This window comes from Phyllosticta capitalensis, assembly GCF_038381095.1.
Source record: "Phyllosticta capitalensis strain CBS 128856 chromosome Unknown BKA78scaffold_4, whole genome shotgun sequence".
NCBI lineage: Eukaryota > Fungi > Ascomycota > Dothideomycetes > Botryosphaeriales > Phyllostictaceae > Phyllosticta > Phyllosticta capitalensis.
In genome coordinates this window covers 160,785-177,865 of record NW_027117442.1, presented here as the reverse complement: position 1 = coordinate 177,865, position 17,081 = coordinate 160,785, and the positions used below count along the sequence as shown (strand labels likewise).

Below are 17,081 nucleotides of genomic sequence, written 5' to 3'. Positions count from 1 at the left end.
TGTGCCACAAGACAGGAGAAAGGAGGAAGAGAGGAACGAGAAGTAACGGTGGACATGTGCGCGGGACGGTAGAGGAGACGCGTTATTTGCATCCTGGGCTGCCCCGCCTGCCGGATTCTGCAGTATATTAGATTGAAGACTTCCAGACAAGGGTTTGAAACCAACTCACAAAGAGATCAAGTGTGATCACGATTATGACACCAGATCATCTGACTACCTCCCGTCGTCATAATCGTGACCTTTGCACCTGCGGCTCAAATGTACCGAAATACGACTACAACATGCTTTGCAACTGCGCTTGTGTCGCTTGGTTTTAGTGCATCGACTTTCAAGATGCGGACTGATCGTTTCCGTCAATGAAGCCAGACCGGGATGCGCGTTCGTTGAAAACCTTATCTTATCCATAAAGTAAATCTCTAGCCCCTGACCACCATGGAATTGTACATACGAAGTGAGGAAGCTGGTAAAGCTCTCAGTGATTCTTTTATGTGGACTTCGGCGCCTCGTCGCCAGCAATAAAATTGCCATTCTGCAACGAGTACCACAAATCCCCGACGTCGATTTCGATTTTCTCGCAGCATTGCCAGGCGTCGACCATCTTCTTCCCAGGCCTCGTATTGCAGTCGGCACGCCCGTAACTCCGATTGCAGGCTCTGAGCGACATCTCAGTAGGAAAACAGGCTTCTTGTCTTCGAACAGTTCACGCTTGTCGAATTACACATCAGCTTTGCATCGCTCCCTATCCGCGCTTCGATTGCAACACATCCAATTGAACCCTACGGATAATCCTCCACTTCTTGCAAACAGTATACGTGACGTCGTAAAGAAGTCTCCCTATATGGACGATGTCAGTGCCAATCCTCCCAAGGCATCATTGGCCATACCATCGTAGGGACACTATTTGAAGCTTTTCACCCTCGCCTTTAAATTTCAACCTCCTCAAGTCCACAGCATTGAATGAGACAAACGCGCTTCTTTTCGGTCACTTCTTCACGGTTGTCGATGTGCGGACCAGTTTGACATCCTTCACTCTCCCCTGATTCATCGCAACAGGTCCAGTTGAAACCTTCGGGTTGTTCTTCGAAATTCTCCTGGGTCGCGATATGACTGTTTCCGGGCCGCTCACAGTATCGGCCCCAGTACGTTTGGTCGTATTCGAGATCCCCTGACATACTTAGGTCATTTTTGGCTTTTTCTCCGGTAGCAGTAAACGCACCATCATGGTAGAAACAAGCCTCCTCGTGGTTGTTCCTGACATCATATTCTGCTTCACAGTTGTAGCAGGTTGCGTACCGATGCCTTTTCCTTTTGAGATCCGGTACAGGTAGCCGTGCGACATTTGCAGCAATCGTCGACGCGTTCGCAACGGGCTTTGATGCCTCTGTTGTTGCTGGCTCTTTGGCCTCTTTGGCCTCTTTGGTCTCTTTGGCCTCTTTGGCTGGCTCTTCTCCTGCTGGCATCGGCTGAGGCGCGTTCGTTTCGTGATGCTCTACTGGCAATTTCGCCTCATCTTCTGGCTCGGTATCGTCGCCTTCGAACTTGGGAACTTCTGATTTGTCGACAAAAAACAACGATTCGATGAATCGACGTTTCTCAGGGTGGTCATAGTACATAATGGCGGCCAAGTGTTGAAGCAGATCGTGATCCGCCTCCTCCAAGGCCTCTCGGAGAAGAGGAGGAATCATCTCAATGAACGATCTCCCTTTGGGCATCTTTGACAGATTCTGTTTGAGAAGTGAGAGGATCTGAACACGGACGGAGTTTTGGAAGCGGGGAAAACGCGTTGTTTATATTCTGAGCGCGTCTCTGCCGCTGGAACCGGGATATACACACAAGGGAAAAACCTTATTGCTCTACACCTCCCTAGATCTCCATGACCTTTGGCAACCTGCAACACCCAATGAGCTGACGAGGCTTCTGAGACCCTCTTTCACGAATGTCGACATGCGGCCCTGTCCGACAGCCTGGCTGGTCCCCGCTCTTTTGACAACACAACCAATAGAAACCCTTTGGATGTCTCTCGAAATTCGCCTTGCTCGCAATGTGTCTCCCTGGCCTGCAAAATAGTCCCCAGTACAGCTGTTTGTGGTGGATTTTACCTGTCGATCCGGATCAGTTGCGAACTTCTTTCTCAATGGAGAGCAGCCATACCGTCGTGGTAATTGCACGCCGACTTGTTGTTTTCGCTGACGTCGTATCTACTACGACAAATGGCGCACTGCGCGTAGCGATGCTTCTTCCTGCTAAAGTCGGCAGTGGGCGTCGAACTTGCAGGGCTCTCCAGTGGCGCCTCTGCAGCTTGCTCTGCTCCGTCTTGAGATGATTTTGGCTTCGACACATCCGTTTCTTCCGTGTCCGAAGAGTATCCAGGGTCGCTGATTTCAGACACCTCCGACTCGTCGACCAGAAAGTAGGACTCGACAAAGCTTCGACTCTCGGGGTTCTCGTTGTACAAGCGGCCCACCATCTCCACGAGCATTCCTTGGTCGGCCCTTTCCAAGGCTTCTTGGAGAATGGAAGGGACTGGCTCCATTGCGGTTTCTGTGGTCGGCTTTGCTGCAAATTCAGAGTTGAGTTGGAGATGAGGGTCGGCATGAGAGGCTAAGACTCAGGGTATTTCTGAGCGCTGAAAAAGGTGGTGGAGAGGTGCGGTTCCCCAACGCGTGTCTGCGTGGCCGGTCGCCCGGACACCCAATGCATGGAACGACAATCGAGAAAGGCCGAGCAATTCAATGCGGGAGTCATCGGGAACTTTCCTGCTTCTTCGACCGGAATTTTCTCTTGGTCAAGTGGCGACCCTCTTGACATGCGGCAGATGCAAGCTGGAAGTCTTCGGATAGACACCACGCATGGTTTGCGATGCGTGTGCTGACATCAATCGCATTCCACAGGCATGCGATACCCACATGCCAGTCAAACACCAGGAGTTGATCCAATTTCTCTGAGGAAGTTCCTGACCATCCCGGATTTGGCGCCAAAATATAAGTAGGACGTCGAGCCTTCCCAAGGCGGCTTTGACGGCCATCTTCATCATCGCCAACCATGTTCACGGGCTCCCATCCTGTGAAAGTTCGAGCAAAGTTGTGGGGATTTCTCAATTTCGTTGAGTTCGGCTGTCGCTGTCCGCATTCAACCGAAAAGTCGCGTTCTGAAAAGCTGTCAGTCTTTGCTGCCGAAACTTTCGTTTGCCGTGGACAGTGCCATACCTTGACAACCTCGTGACACCTGCTGCGATCCCGACAACGCTGCATTCGCCGTCATGCCGTCAAACAGCGAAGCGGACTCTCTTCCGCTTCGGAGGGGAAATTCGAACTTCCTCTTGGCTTTGAGGCGCTGCTTCGTCCTCCGCGATGTAACACTCGGGCGATGGAGCCGCTCTTTTAAGTCGTCGAGCCTCCGACACGTAGCCGATGGTCGCAGGAGATGTGATTGACGTCGTGTCACTCTCCGACGAGTCCGAATCAGTGTCCGAGGAGCTGGTGCACTCATCACTGGACACTTGGGGAACGTGGGGATCCTCTTCCTCAGATGCCTCGTCGCTCTCCGACGAGGTGTAGTTAGATCTGTGTGGGTGCACCCAGGTCTCATCCTCAGACAAGTCATTCCGAGTGGAGGGAAGTCTCCTTGTCCGGCCCCGGGTATCATTGGATCTGTAGGCGTTGCTTGCCGGACGTGTGATGACTTCTTCGTCCGTAGACGTGTCGTCAGTGTCTGACGAAATCACTGACTCTTCGTCAAAAGAGTGATCCGCAAGTGGTAGAGCCGGGCCTGTGGTCACTTGGGGGATGACTTCTTCGTCCGTAGAGTTTTCGTCAGTGTCTGATGAACTCACTGACTCTTCATCAGAAGTGTCATCCCCAAGTGATAGAGCCGGGCCTGTGGTCACTTGGGGGATGATGGTGTCTTCTTCTTCTGAGGAAGGCTCGTCGCTCTCTGAAGAGTCAGAATCAGTGTCCGAGGAGCTCACGGACTCATTATCAGACGATTCGTCACTCTCGGATTCGGACGATTCTTCTCTGTCGGACTCATTGTTGACAGACTCCTCGCTCGAGAACGAGAGACTATCATCAGACGATGCCTCACTGTCGGAATGTGGAGGGCTGAGGATACCCGAAGCAGGATTTATTGGACGCCGGAGAAATACATTTTCGATAAGTGGGCGCGCGTCTTCCGGATGGTGCCATAAGTAAACGATCAAAAGCTTCACATCCATCTCAGGCCTCAAGTTGATGGCGCGTCGAAGCTCTATGGGAATCCGATGCACACTTGCAACGGCCAAGTCTTGCTGATCGGGAAACCAGGGCAGACTGGGGATTAGTCGCGGGTCTTGCTCGGTGGCCATGACGTCGATCGGACTGAGATAGATGGAAGGGTAAGGTAAGCAAACTTTTCAACGCGTGGAGAGAGTTGGAGGTTGGAGGTTGGGAATCGACGCGAAAAGTCGCGTCGTTTGTCGCTACTCGCTACACAGCGTACGGTTACACAAAAGCAATTTTGATGGGACTCCACCGTCTTGCAGCGGCTCCACATACAATCCTTCCGCAAGCGCTCCGGATTTGACGCCTGCTCCGCTCAGTACTTTTTGCGCTTTGGTGGCATGCTCAAATCGCTGTCGAAAAGGTCAGCACTCTCGCGTCGTTTCTTCCCGTATCCAACACGACAAAGCCAACACAAGCCTGTTGGTTCTTCGAAGGCGTTCTCTTTGAGAATAATATCCACTTTCCAGTCAGGCCATTTTCCATAAAAGGCACATGCAACGATGTCGTCCTGAACAACGATTAGCGGCTGCAGTTCCTGGCGCCTCTTGCAGTTCGGGCAGACAAAGGCGACGGATCTTTTTGTCTTCCAATCTGGAGTTGTCGGCAGCGGGCGAGGTGGTTCAATTCCTCGCGTGTTGGAGTAGCTGGGCGCTGGATTCCGCATCCTCTGGCCTCTGATTTTTTCCTGTCCATCTGCGGGGGCCGTCAAAGTTACTCCTTCGTTTGTCGATGATTGTTCCTCATCTTCCGTTGTTGTTTCTCTCTCTTCCGATGAGTCGGATCCCGTTTTAGAGGCAATGCTTGAGGAGTCCTGATCAACAGAGTCATCACTCTCGGACTCCGAGGAAGCGAAGGCATCCGAGTCGTAAAAGCCCAAAACTCCCTCGATGAACTCGCGCGTGTCATCATGGTGGAACCATACAGAAGCAAGGACACCTTTCACCGTCAGCGTCGCGGCTCCGTCGATACCGCGACGTAGATTGGGAGGAAGCCTTTCAAAGATGGATTCGCGGTAATCTCTCGGACCACTGTCCATGGTTTCTGTGAAGATAGAGGCGTGGAAAAGCGAAGAGAAAAGAACCCAGTAGGTGAATTTGGAGAGGTTAAGCAGAAGGGGTGGAGTGACGCGTTGTTTACGTCTCAAACTTTATTCCCCGCGCTTGCAGGGTACACGGGCGACCACTACCGAAGTGACGCGGGCCTCAAGATGACTTCAAGAACGTCTTAGCCATTCACTTTCGCAATCTGAAAACGCATCATTGGATCCGACGGTGCTTGAAGAAGGGCTTGAGTAGGTAAATAGTACGCCCGCAAGAAGATTGAGGTAAGAGAGTGACCGATGCCTGAAAAGAGGAGCAGCATTTCGGATCGCGGCCATCGCCACTCATCGACGCAAGATCCACCGGATGTCTAGCCCGTTGCTAGATTCTATGCCGGTAGAGTTGTTCAAAGACACAGATGGAGCCCTTTTGTCTTACACGAGAAAGGACTTTGGGCATTTTCCATGGTTATTCTCATGAAACTCGAACGCTAGGCAGCCTTCTGCGTCCACCTTCCTATCGCAACAGTTCCAAGAAAACTTCATTGGTTGCTCTTTGATTCTTTCTTCGGTAAGAAGGGGACCATGCTGCTCTTCATCCCAGCCACTGAATTGGGACGTGTCGGCCTCGATTTCCCCTAAATGAGGAGTGAGCATACACCAACTTGTTCGGGATAGTGGAGACCTACCTGGATGGTAGATACATTCTTGAGCGTCGTCAGTCGGGACATAAGTCTCATTGCAGTGGCGACAGATTTTAGTGCGTAGTTTCTTCTTCTGCAAGTCTGGGAGGTTCTCCACATATGGACATGCAATAGGTCCTATGGTCATGATGCGGACGATGTTGTAGTACCCGGGAGGTGGGAGGAGTAATTCTGGCTCGTTGCTGGAATCTCCCGACGTTGCTCTTTTCGTCGTCCAGATGGGTTCGAATTTTTCGGGTGGGTCGTCGTCGGAATCCGAAGCTTCGTTCTCAGACTTTTCAACAAGAAACACGTTTTCGATGTAGCGACGTGCATCCAAGCCCCTCTCTTCATCTGTATCCATCCACATTTTGGCAATCATAGATTTGAGCAGGTGTGGACTGGCACCGTCTAGGGCACGCCGTAAAACGCGAGGGATTTGGTCTGATGGCTCTCCGTCCGTGACTTTTTTCAACCACTCTCCCGAGCATACCCCAGGGTCACTGTGTTGGTCTGATACCTCCGCATTCATGATTTCAGTTAGACGAGAAGACGACGAGCAGTATTCTTCCCACGGATCGAGCGAATTGGAGCGGGGTGGAGCGAGTTGGAGAGAGTTGGATAGAGCTGGAGAGAGTTGGAGCCTGTCGAACAGATTGAGGATTGACGCGTAAATACGCGGTGTTTAACCCTATCCTGTCCACCACGCGAGCAGGGTGCATGGATCACATGGCACATCACCTTTGACGGAACACCAGCCATGTGCAACCAAGAGTCACAAACTGCTCGACCGTCAAGGGAACGAGCAGGTGAAAGTAGTTGTGAGAGGAAGACTGACAAAAAGCAAGATCGAAACCAATACTCTCGCGGTGGAAATACACTCCCGACGAAGCCGAAGAACGCACCTACGAGAAGACCCAACAAGGAGACCAACAAGAATCCCGCTCGCCCACAAAGCATTGTCCGCGCCCGCCCTTGCAGACGCAACCCAGGCACACGCATAATCCGAAACAGCGAAGAATGCAACAACCTCCGGCCGACGTTCGAAGTTGTCGCCCATCCGTCTTTACCGCATCGGGCCGGCCGCAGTATCAGTGACCAGGCGGGCATGTCGCGTTACACGCGTCGCGACGTGCTGCTGCTGTGCGCCTACGCCGTTCCTTGGTCCTGATAATGGACAATCCGACGACGACCGTTGTACAGCCATATTCAATAAGCATTTGCAGTTGTTGTGAGAATTAATTGAACTCGCTGGTGCTTAACCCCCTGCTAATAGTGGGATAGGTGGGTCCATAATCCTATGCGATGGGGAGTAGGCAATCACCTACCTTACTACCCTTATCTTACCTTACACCTCTCTTATTACCTATAATAATTTGTATATATCCTCTATTACTAGTAGTAATACCTATATATCCTTAATTACTAGTAGTGATCCTTACCCTCTCTCTTATTATACCACCCTATATTAGCAACTTCTAGCATAGTGTAATTAAGTGCCTAATTTAACTTAATACCTAACTTAGTACTAGCTAGATTGTAGAGGTTGCTAATTATAGTGTCTATACTATCTATAATATTAAGAAATAACTTAAGCACCCCCTTATCTCTAAAGAGACTACTATTAAGCTAGTTAAAAAGATATATAAATAAGTTCTTACTACTAATATTATCGCCTCCCTCCTTATCTATATCTTAAAATATTCCAATATATATAAATTTAAAATAGCTAGCTAGATCCTAGATAAATTTAATATTAAGGTCTTACAACTAATAATCTTACGCGTACTCTAGAAGACTAGATATAGCTTATATATTAGCTCCTATATAGTAAGGGAAAGGAACCTAGAATATTAGTTATACTATAAAGTACTTATTAGAGAGATCTTGCCTAGGTAGTATATATATATAGATAAAAGTAGCTATAATTAGAAGTCTAGTAATTAGTATTAAGTATAGAGAAAGATTAGTAATCTATTAGTAGTTTACTTAGTTAAGGTACCTGCTAGGTTTAAGATACTATATATAAATATCCTCCTAGTGCTTACTTATAATAGCCTCCTTAAATACCTTATCTATAAGGGATTAATAGATATGTAAGGCTTTAAGGCCTTTATTAAATACTACTTACTCTTAAAGTATAACCTATTCCCTAGTAACTACTCTATTATTATTATAGATAATACCTTATTCTATAACTATAAGTAGCTTAAGAGGATAATTATAGTAAAAGGCTGTAAGATAATCTTTCTCTCTCCCTACTTACCTAACTTAAATCCTATTAAGGAGGTATTTAGTAAGATAAAGCAGCTCATTTAGAAATACTAGAAGTTATAGGTAGAGGCTCTAGTAGTATATAATAAAGAGTTTAGCAGGTTTATTAAGTTCTATTTAACTATAGTAGGTAATATAGTTAGGCAGAGAGTGCTAGAGCTCTTAGCCTCCTAGTATTAGCAGCTAGATTATCTTATTAGATTAGATAGTAGCTTTAGGCTTAGCCTATTCTTTAGTCCTTACCTTAGTATAAAGCTTAAAGGATTAACCTTAAGAAAAGAATCAAGCTTTTTACACTCTTTTACAAAAAAAAGACCTCTTTAATTATATACTTATCTCTATAAGATAGGCTTAATTATACTTACCTTCTTATAATTTAAGCTCCTTATAAGTACCTTTAGCTAAAGAGAATAGTAGTACTTCCTCCCCTTACTAACTATAACTAACTAAGGGTGCACCTAGGTGCTAGCTAATAGTTAGCCTTAGTATCTTATCTACTATTCCTTTTCTCTTTCCCTCTCTTCTTTAAAGGTGCATAGTGCTATAGACTATATACTTACTAAGGACTACCTTATAGCCTTGCTAGGGCTACAAGACTAACTTAGTATTAGGCTAATATCTAGCTAGTACGCTCTACTTACTATTAGTAATAATATTAAGCACATATAAGGCTATTTTTAATATACAGGTTGCTATATAGAGTAATTAATATAAATTTTACTAAGTCTAAAATTAAGCAAGTTGTATATTAAGTAGTATATAACTTAAGTAGATTTAAGTAATATTCCTATATAAATTTAACTCCTTATATATGCGCGCCTATATAAAATACTACTATGTTTATAAAAAGCACTACTAAGGTATTATAGAAGGGACTAGACTAGAACCTTTATATTAATAGATCTAGAGCACCTTTTAGAAAATAGAAACTACTATTAGATAGAGCGCAAATTAAGCTCTCTAGTACTACTAGTAGTAATACCTTATAACTATAAATAGGTGTAAAATTTAAGTTAGGGTTCCTAGTATAAAAAAGGTAGTTTAAGGGCCTAGACTTAAATCTACTAGGATCTAGTAGTAGAAAGGACTAGGGGTAGTAGTCTAGCCCCTAATAATACTATTAGGTTAAGGGGTTACTCCTTAAATAGCTCTACTAGACCCCTAGGTCCCTACCTTACCCCTAGTCTATTTAGGACCTAGAAGAACTATTAGGTTAGTAGTACTATTTACCCCTTACTATCTCTACCTCTAGACTACTATAAGGTAGCCTAGGATATAGTATAAGTCTTAGGGAAATAGGTCTAGTAGTTCTAGAGATCTTACTCTAAATCTTTATCTAGGCTAGGCTACCTAGCTAGCCTCTTCTAGAGCTAGAATAGAAGATTCTAAGAGTAGAAGGATTACCTACTAAATTCCCTCTTATAGAAGTTAATACTAGTATTAAGACTATATAATAGAAAGAGAAAAGATACTTAGGATCTTAAAAGAGAAAGAAGAGTCTAGATCTATATAAAATAGACTAGATCTCTAGAGAGGTATTTTAGATATTACTAGGCCTCTCTCTAGCTACTAAGAGTCTAGACTATAGTCTAGAAGGATTTAAAAAGTTTAAAGAGTCTAGAAAGGTATAGAGCTAGGATAATCCTTCTAGAAGGATCTTAACTAGCCCTAAGACCTAGAGTCTAGACTATTAGCTAAGAAAGCTAATTCTAGCTACTAGAGAAGTATATAAGAGAGGCTTACCCTCTCTCTCTAGATAGATCTCTAGTAGTAATTATATTTATATTTCTACTCCTACTCTTTACTTCTCTACTTATCTACTAACTTAGTTATTAAGCCCTAGTACCCTAGATTTATTTTATTAAAGCTTTACTTACTATATCTTAGTAAAATATACTAAGATTAGGAAGGAACCCTTTATAGAATATAAAGAAAAGTATTACTCTACCTCCTCCTTACCTACTCCCTAGTATAAGGTTATACCTACTTATACTAGGTTATATTAAGAGACCTAAGATCTATAGCTCCTACCTAGCTATAGCTAACTTAGTAGGCTTCTATTAAGGTAGATCCTACCTCTAATAGAAGTAGATTAGGCCTAGGTATATATTACTATCCCCTAGTAGTTAATATCTATATCCCTATTAATAGGGTTATATATTATAGTAGGTTAAGGTATTATATAGTGCTACCTACTACTACTACTAAGTAGCTTTAGTACTTACCTATCTTAGGAAGTACCTAGGGAGATACTATAATAATATTAATAAAGTTATAAGCTTAATTAAAAAAACTAAAAAGTAATTATATATTAATATGCTAATACCTAAATAAGACTATAAAGGAGATATCTATCTAGTTTCTTATCTTTCTAAAGTCTCTTATATACTAAATAATTATTCTTGCTATACCCTATAAGACCTCTTAATTAATAAAGACCTAAGGATCCTTCTTTTCAAGTATACTAAGATAGTAGTACTTATAAATATAGATCCTCTATATCTCTTTAAAATCCCTCTTCTATCTATCCTAAAGTCTAGGCCTAATATACTATATATACTATTTAAAGTAGTTGTTAAGGTTATTGCTATATAACTTAAGTACTAGAGAAGAGAGGATATAGCTAGACTAGAGTAGTACTAGGTAGCCTAGGCTGCTATTGCTCCTAAAGCTCTTACTAAAGTATTAGATAACTAGGTAGTATAATAGAGAGTACTCTTAGTTATAAGTATAGTATAAGTAGCTATTATAATTACCTTATATATAGATGCTCTCCTATACTACTATAGGTATAGAGAGCTTAGTAGTATAGCTAGCTTAAATAGTATTAGACTAAGCAGCTATATTAGAATCTATTAAATAGTAGTGCCTCCCCTTAAAGTTATAGCACTATCTTCCCTTATATCTAAGTTAGTTGTAGGCCTATTTAATTATAAGGTTAAGGTAGTTATATATAAGAGGATCTACCTTATAGTTAATTCTACTAAGTATATTATTTATTAAGGAGATATATCCTTATAATTAATTCTACTATACCTAAGTAGTCTAGGGTTTAAGTATAAAAGTAACCTTAATCTTTATAATAACCTCCTAGAAACTAGCTCCTCTAGGCTTCTCTCTTTACCTAAATAAGGCTCTAATGCTAGACATTAGGCGCTCCTAATTATTAGGGAGTTTAGGGTAGAGGATGCTGCATAGGGAGGGACTAATACTACTTTTAGTAAAATAGATCGCGTATATAACTCTCCTTATATAAGTATCTAGGCTAATATCTTCCTACTAGTAAGTAGTATAGATATAGCTAGCTATATCCTCCTCCTAGATAATATAAAGATGCTAAGTTGTTTTGCTAAAGGTATTACTAAATATAGCTATCTTTGTTCTACCTATAGCTATAAATATACTAACTTATAGCATGTACTTAGTATTAGGCTTATTATCTAGGATAGTTTTATTAGAATTAAAAGAGAGATAGTAAGTTAGTAGGTTAAGGTTATTAGAATCCTATATATTAGCTATCTACCTTAGGCGCTATATTTAGTATTATAGATAAGGAGTGTAATTAATATCTAGATTAACTAGCTAAGTAGGAAGAGGATTAATAAGTATCTAGAGTGCTAGATTAATAAGTGTAGATAGAGGTATATTAAGGAGGGCCTAAGTTAGTTCCTTATACTAGCCTTAAGTCTATATAATAGATTCTATCTAGAATTTAGTAAGCTCTTTAGGTCCTATATTAGTAAGCTAATTAGGGTTAAATTAACTAAGCTAGTTATTAATTTTAGTATTATAAGGAGGGCTAGGTAGTATAGTCTTATCAAGATACTTATAAATCTAGGTTAGGATACAAGATCTAAGGGTAGTGTTATTATATAATTAAGATATAATTAAGGATAATAAGATCAATTAAATTGACTAAATTAATTATGGTGATAGAGAGAGAGAGAGTAGTAAACAACTAAGCAAGTAAGTAGTAAGGTGGTAGGCAGTAAGGTGGGCAATCACCTACTCCCTATTACATAGAATTAGGACCCACTATTAGCAGGGGGTTAAGCACTGATGAGGTCAATTGATTCTCATAATGACTGCAAATGCTTACTGAATACGGCTGTACTGCGCCTTTCGCGCCGGCTGTTGCGCCAGGTCAACGTCGGAAGCTTCCGTGTTCCTGCGCTTGCGCGTGTTGGACGCATTCGCTGGCGAGAGCGCGTCGGCGCCGGGGAGCTCGAGTGGAGAGATTGAGGCGTCGCTTGCCTCTTCCTCTTCCTCTGGTTGATCGGCGTCTGCAGGCGCTGGTGTCAGCATCGTTTCTTTTGACTGCATGCTGCTGAAATGCGTACAATGACCGCGTTCGATGGATTGGAAGTACACGGGAGGAGAGGAGGGCCATTCGCTGACAGCGTCTTCGGTGTCGTCGACCGGTTCCTGCCTCCGCGCGCTGTACATGTTCAGGGGCGACGATGGGAGGCGCGCGCTACTCTCATCATCAGAGGTCTGGTCAGCTTGGGACTCGCGGCTTTCATCTTCGCTTTCAGAAAGCGTGGAGTCGTCGTCGCTTCCTTCGCTTTCCTCCTCCATCTCTCTTGCTCTTCTTTGCTGGTTGATCGCCTCAAATCCAAACAACGCAACCAGTGGGCCCGTGTCGCCGAATGGATCACTGCCGGGTCCAGTGAGACATCCATTCCTGGCTTCTTCAGTGAACAAGTTCATAATCTTGGTCATCTTCGCCATCGCTTCAAGCGGATCGACCTCGTCGGAGCCATCGTCGGTCTCATAGCCCAGCATGGGATGCGTCTTAGATTCAATCCTCGAGGAAACGCTGTGCAGCGCCTGCATTATCGTCAGATGGAGTTTCCGAAGACCTTTTTGGTCCCGCCGTCTGTTGTAAGCCAAGAACAGTATGTGTATAAAGCACACGCTGTGAAAATCTCCGAGCTTCGCAGTGTCATATTTGTCCAATTGACGTTCCATCTTCTTCTCGGCTGGCTGCAGCATTTCTATAGTCGGGCTGGAAAGAACGCTGTCCATTGCTGCGGTGTCCATTGTTGTGGGATTGGCGTGTTAGGAGCGGCAAGAGCGCGCGATAAGGTACGGCGAGCGACAGGGGTAGACCGTGAACGCGTCGCGAGCGAGAAACGACGCGTGCCGTGCGCGGCGGGACGTGGAAACAGGGACTGGAGACAACACACCGAAGTGTGCGGGAAGACGCGAAGAGAGAGAAAGAGGGAGAAAGGAAGGAAGAGAAGTTGGGGGTGCGGGAGAATTTGTATTTTGAGTGTGGCCGAGAGAACGACTTCCGTAGGCGAGCCGAAGACAGAAGCGGACAATTTAGACCGTTTGGGAAGTGTCCTGTTGGAAGCAAGAGGTTTTGCAACATCTGCTAAAGCTCACAGCAAGTTGCTGAAAAGACACGACAGGTTCCTGAGTCGGGCCGATTAAACTTGCCTATTTGGGAACATCAAAAGCCTCTAGCTTCAACACCAATACTCCCATTGTCCGGGCTTTTCAATTTCGAGCAGTCCCTCTGTTGTTGAAAGTGCGATTATTTTTCCTCCTTCAGCCGCCACGAAGTGACGGGTTCATGATAGCCAGTACCACAACCTTTGGATTCACCATCTTGTCCGCAACAACTCCACTCGAAGCCTTCCGGATACTTCTCCCTCATATAAGCCGTATCAACATCCAAATCCGTGTCATCCCAGTAGCCGCAGTAGTAATTGGGTGAAAGCAGTCCTGACGAACATCAGCATTCTCTCGAATCATCTCCTTCGAATTGAAATACCAGAATGCCAAATACAGTCTTTTTCTTTGAAGTGTTTGGGGTCAAAGTGCCCGTCGCATTTCCTGCACACCGCGCCTGAAAGAGAGTCGGGAGTTGCTGGTGGTACACCGATGATCGGTTCGGCGGAAGAGTTTTTTGTCTTTGAAAATTGACGGCCCGCTACGCGTCGGAGGCGGGTGCAAGAAAAGCATTTGAAAAGAGATGGACATTTGGCAAGTGCTCTGCACCGTATCAACACCGTCTTGAGCCTCAACATCAGCTCCAGGAAGATTGAAATTGCGACGAGGTTGTGAGTAGGGGCTTGGCCTGCAGTTCGACACTGCAGAAGGCCTGATCCCGTCTTTATGTCGCTCACAAAGCCCCTGCGGTGCGGAAATATTGAAGCGGTTGCTTTCGCTGACTCTTGTTACAGATGCGCAGTTGTGTGAGATATTACACAATCCTTTGCGTCTCTTTGAGAAGTTCCTCTTGCTCATCAATCCTTCTTTTGCTTCAGTGGCTTGAAATTACATGCCAATGGGGGCCTTACTGATCTTGCTGGAATGCGTCCATTTATGGTCCGTCGGTGGAGAGGACTAAAAACAAGGTGGGCCCCGAACGCGATCCGTGGCTGACGGACAATCCAGTTCAACCGTATCCAGCCAGGCAGCGGATGGCAGCTTCTTGTTTGCTACTTTTTCACTTGAGACACTTGCTCTGAAGCCAAGACCTAGCACATGTCTTGGTATGTCATACGTCGTACCAGAACGCACATGGTGATGGTCCCCTGTCACACACCTGGTTGATGACAAGACTAGAAACTTGTTGTTGATGGCGTCTGAGACTTTTGACCCTGTGAAAAATTCGCGTAAACCGCTGGGTACAGCCTGGTTTGAATCGAAAGAAAATGTTCGATTAAGGTCTCGGGCCTCGCCGCTTTACTTTGCGCATGGTAGAGTACAGGGGGTGTTTCTGTCGTCCAATTCTCCTTTGCTGATCAGCCCATCAACCATTCAATCATCCACTGACCACTTGGTCTGACTGGCCAAATCTGAGCCCGTCGCCCTTCATATCAGGCCGCTGGTGTCACTCTTCTTTCCTTCCGCAATCAACATGCTGTTCCAAGCAGACCCTAATCCGCTTTTTCCAAGAACAAGTCTCCCAATTCCGTGCTTTTGTAACCGCGAGGCCTATGCAAACTTGTCGTAACACATTCCAAGTTCGTCAGGGGTCGTTGCATTCGTGTGCAACAAGGCCGGGATCCGAGGTGGGATTGTAAGGAGGAGGTCGGAATGAAACCAAGCATTCCGCGGCAAAGCCGTTGCGCTCCGCTGAGAGGAGCCCTTGCGTCAGTCTCATGATTCGACCCTCAGCTTCTTGCATGACACATCGCGCGCAGTGTGTGGTCCTCTGCGGCAAGCGGGCGAGTCACCCCGACAGCCGCAACCACTCCAAACCCATCCGTTGGGGTGCTCTCGCCGGTTGCGCTCTCTGTCGACAAGTCCGAACGCGTCCTCGCAGTGTTCGTCCCAAAGTTCTTGCTCAATCTCGGCTTCCAGGAATCCTGTCCCAATGTCAGCTCGGCCCCGCCACGGTTGCACCGAATCAAGCTAACCCTCGTGCCACGTGCAATCGCCGTGGTTGTTATGCAACGTCTCGAATTCCTTGCCGCAGGTCCCGCAGATTGAGTAACGGATGAACGGTCTCTTGTTTGGCGAACTAGCTTTCCTGGCCATTGGTGGCGCGATGGAAATCACTGCTGGAGCAACCTGCGGAGCCTCAAAGCCAAGAGGAACATCTTCGCTGCTGCTCCTAGAATCGACCAGCAACTCGGTGCCAACGAGGTCACGCGCAATCGCTGATCTTTCGCAAATGTTCTTCAGGGTAAGGCGAAGTCTTTCGGGGTCGGCGTAATCGATGGCCTCCATGAGCGAACGGGACGTCATGATGGAAAGATAAGAATGCGGTCGTCAAGGAGCGTGGGTGGGTCGCCAGAGGCCGAGATTCAGGAACGGTGGATACCGAGGTGTGATGACAGCGTACAGTTGTTAGACAGCAGCTGGAGGCGGACCTGTTTTTCGGTGGTGGAGGTCAGAAACGAACTGGAAGAGTAGGGGCGTGGGCCTCGGTCTGAAACGCACTCATCTATTTGAAGGCCAGCAGAGCGACTGGCGTCAATTGAGAGCCATAGCAGACGTGTCTGCGCTGTGGCTTGAGCGCTGCGAGAGGGCGTCGGTGTCACAGGAGGGGTTGGTAAAGTCCGAAGCCGCTGGAGAGGCAGTCGGCACTTTGGGGTAGACGCGCCAGCACGCTATCCATGATCGACACTGGGATCGCTCGCTTACCGACTTTAAACTTAACGACAATGCATCCCTCCCCCTTCCTTGGTGCCGTTCCTGAACTTGGACGAAAGATATCTTTTCGCCATGTTGTTGGAATGTTTTCCTTTTCTCCAGCGTTCACAGACTCGCTGCATGAAGGGATCGTCCTCTTTTGTAGGTCCTCGTCATCCACAAAACCGTCTTCATCAAGCTACAGCAAGTCCATGACTTGATTCTCACTCGAGCGCAGAGGAAGAGGAATACTCCGCTCCAATGCCCAGGCTCTCAGTAAGCCTCCGGATCCTCAACACCATGTGAACTCCACCATACATCATTGCCTGAGTATGATTCTTTGCTCAAGACTTTTCGAAGCGTAGTGTAGTGCGCTGTGTTGTCGACTGTCAGTCCCCCGCAATACCTCTGACAGCTTAGAGAAAGCAGCATCCATGTCTGACGGCACCTGCCAGCGTCAACTTGCCGTCATAGTTAAGCTTATCGCCAGCGTCCCCGAGGTTCAGCAGGGAATATCCCAGCCAAAATCACGACAGTGCGCTCAGTGCCGACGAGCTAACGACGGCTTCAAGCGCTCGCTGTGTATGTGTTTGTCACTGCCTAACTTACGCTTAACGATTCTGTCGTCGCTTCTTCGTATATGGCATTGCTTTCAGCTCCGGTACAACACGACGGATTGTCCGAGACGCTAAGTTTCAGAAGACATCGATCAAACCAAGCGCCCTGCCGCTT

General features: G+C 46.0%; 9 protein-coding genes across 9 annotated transcripts; 1 reads left to right on the top strand and 8 right to left on the bottom strand.

The window, feature by feature from the left end:
- Positions 1-923: 923 nt before the first annotated feature.
- On the bottom strand, positions 924-1,712 carry BKA78DRAFT_351590 (uncharacterized protein; the record flags this gene model as incomplete). Its single annotated transcript, XM_066891199.1, has 1 exon — positions 924-1,712. One exon carries the CDS (start codon positions 1,710-1,712, stop codon positions 924-926), a length of 789 nt encoding a protein of 262 aa, XP_066744986.1.
- Positions 1,713-1,757: 45 nt separating this feature from the next.
- Positions 1,758-2,637, bottom strand: BKA78DRAFT_109828 (uncharacterized protein). Its single transcript, XM_066882239.1, has 2 exons — positions 2,152-2,637; positions 1,758-2,099 (listed from the first exon to the last, which is right to left on the bottom strand). The coding sequence occupies exons 1-2, from the start codon at positions 2,531-2,533 to the stop codon at positions 1,864-1,866; spliced, it is 618 nt and encodes a 205-aa protein (XP_066744985.1). The 5' UTR covers positions 2,534-2,637; the 3' UTR covers positions 1,758-1,863.
- Positions 2,638-2,929: 292 nt separating this feature from the next.
- Positions 2,930-4,403, bottom strand: BKA78DRAFT_342539 (uncharacterized protein). The gene is made up of 2 exons (XM_066890394.1): positions 3,207-4,403; positions 2,930-3,148 (listed from the first exon to the last, which is right to left on the bottom strand). The coding sequence occupies exon 1, from the start codon at positions 4,340-4,342 to the stop codon at positions 3,266-3,268; it is 1,077 nt and encodes a 358-aa protein (XP_066744984.1). The 5' UTR covers positions 4,343-4,403; the 3' UTR covers positions 2,930-3,148; positions 3,207-3,265.
- Positions 4,404-4,569: 166 nt separating this feature from the next.
- Positions 4,570-5,397, bottom strand: BKA78DRAFT_367843 (uncharacterized protein; the record flags this gene model as incomplete). Its single annotated transcript, XM_066892616.1, has 1 exon — positions 4,570-5,397. A coding segment is annotated over one exon (825 nt), but the record flags the coding sequence as incomplete, so codon positions are not given.
- Positions 5,398-5,419: 22 nt separating this feature from the next.
- Positions 5,420-6,152, bottom strand: BKA78DRAFT_310601 (uncharacterized protein). Its single transcript, XM_066888137.1, has 2 exons — positions 5,988-6,152; positions 5,420-5,936 (listed from the first exon to the last, which is right to left on the bottom strand). The coding sequence occupies exons 1-2, from the start codon at positions 6,127-6,129 to the stop codon at positions 5,734-5,736; spliced, it is 345 nt and encodes a 114-aa protein (XP_066744982.1). The 5' UTR covers positions 6,130-6,152; the 3' UTR covers positions 5,420-5,733.
- A 589-nt stretch (positions 6,153-6,741) lies between these two features.
- Positions 6,742-7,152, top strand: BKA78DRAFT_367836 (uncharacterized protein; the record flags this gene model as incomplete). Its single annotated transcript, XM_066892615.1, has 1 exon — positions 6,742-7,152. The coding sequence occupies one exon, from the start codon at positions 6,742-6,744 to the stop codon at positions 7,150-7,152; it is 411 nt and encodes a 136-aa protein (XP_066744981.1).
- A 5,030-nt stretch (positions 7,153-12,182) lies between these two features.
- Positions 12,183-13,122, bottom strand: BKA78DRAFT_109812 (uncharacterized protein). The gene is made up of 3 exons (XM_066882238.1): positions 12,596-13,122; positions 12,355-12,538; positions 12,183-12,267 (listed from the first exon to the last, which is right to left on the bottom strand). The coding sequence occupies exons 1-3, from the start codon at positions 13,089-13,091 to the stop codon at positions 12,261-12,263; spliced, it is 687 nt and encodes a 228-aa protein (XP_066744980.1). The 5' UTR covers positions 13,092-13,122; the 3' UTR covers positions 12,183-12,260.
- Positions 13,123-13,745: 623 nt separating this feature from the next.
- On the bottom strand, positions 13,746-14,570 carry BKA78DRAFT_109793 (uncharacterized protein). Its single transcript, XM_066882237.1, has 2 exons — positions 14,038-14,570; positions 13,746-13,988 (listed from the first exon to the last, which is right to left on the bottom strand). Exons 1-2 carry the CDS (start codon positions 14,291-14,293, stop codon positions 13,798-13,800), a joined length of 447 nt encoding a protein of 148 aa, XP_066744979.1. The 5' UTR covers positions 14,294-14,570; the 3' UTR covers positions 13,746-13,797.
- Positions 14,571-15,214: 644 nt separating this feature from the next.
- Positions 15,215-16,252, bottom strand: BKA78DRAFT_109785 (uncharacterized protein). Its single transcript, XM_066882236.1, has 3 exons — positions 16,158-16,252; positions 15,632-16,087; positions 15,215-15,580 (listed from the first exon to the last, which is right to left on the bottom strand). Exons 2-3 carry the CDS (start codon positions 15,960-15,962, stop codon positions 15,372-15,374), a joined length of 540 nt encoding a protein of 179 aa, XP_066744978.1. The 5' UTR covers positions 15,963-16,087; positions 16,158-16,252; the 3' UTR covers positions 15,215-15,371.
- Positions 16,253-17,081: the final 829 nt, after the last annotated feature.

Coding starts and splice junctions, on each gene's coding strand:
- BKA78DRAFT_109828 (XM_066882239.1), bottom strand. CDS start 2,533: ATGGAGCCAGTCCCTTCCATTCTCCAAGAAGCCTTGGAAAGGGCCGAC. Junction 2,100..2,151: donor GGCGTGCAATTACCACGACG/GTATGGCTGCTC, acceptor CCGGATCGACAG/GTAAAATCCACCACAAACAG.
- BKA78DRAFT_109812 (XM_066882238.1), bottom strand. CDS start 13,091: ATGCAGGCGCTGCACAGCGTTTCCTCGAGGATTGAATCTAAGACGCAT. Junction 12,539..12,595: donor ATCCATCGAACGCGGTCATT/GTACGCATTTCA, acceptor CAGCGCCTGCAG/ACGCCGATCAACCAGAGGAA.
- BKA78DRAFT_342539 (XM_066890394.1), bottom strand. CDS start 4,342: ATGGCCACCGAGCAAGACCCGCGACTAATCCCCAGTCTGCCCTGGTTT.
- BKA78DRAFT_109785 (XM_066882236.1), bottom strand. CDS start 15,962: ATGACGTCCCGTTCGCTCATGGAGGCCATCGATTACGCCGACCCCGAA. Junction 15,581..15,631: donor CGATTGCACGTGGCACGAGG/GTTAGCTTGATT, acceptor ACATTGGGACAG/GATTCCTGGAAGCCGAGATT.
- BKA78DRAFT_310601 (XM_066888137.1), bottom strand. CDS start 6,129: ATGACCATAGGACCTATTGCATGTCCATATGTGGAGAACCTCCCAGAC. Junction 5,937..5,987: donor AGAATGTATCTACCATCCAG/GTAGGTCTCCAC, acceptor CTCCTCATTTAG/GGGAAATCGAGGCCGACACG.
- BKA78DRAFT_109793 (XM_066882237.1), bottom strand. CDS start 14,293: ATGTTGAGGCTCAAGACGGTGTTGATACGGTGCAGAGCACTTGCCAAA. Junction 13,989..14,037: donor AGACTGTATTTGGCATTCTG/GTATTTCAATTC, acceptor GATGTTCGTCAG/GACTGCTTTCACCCAATTAC.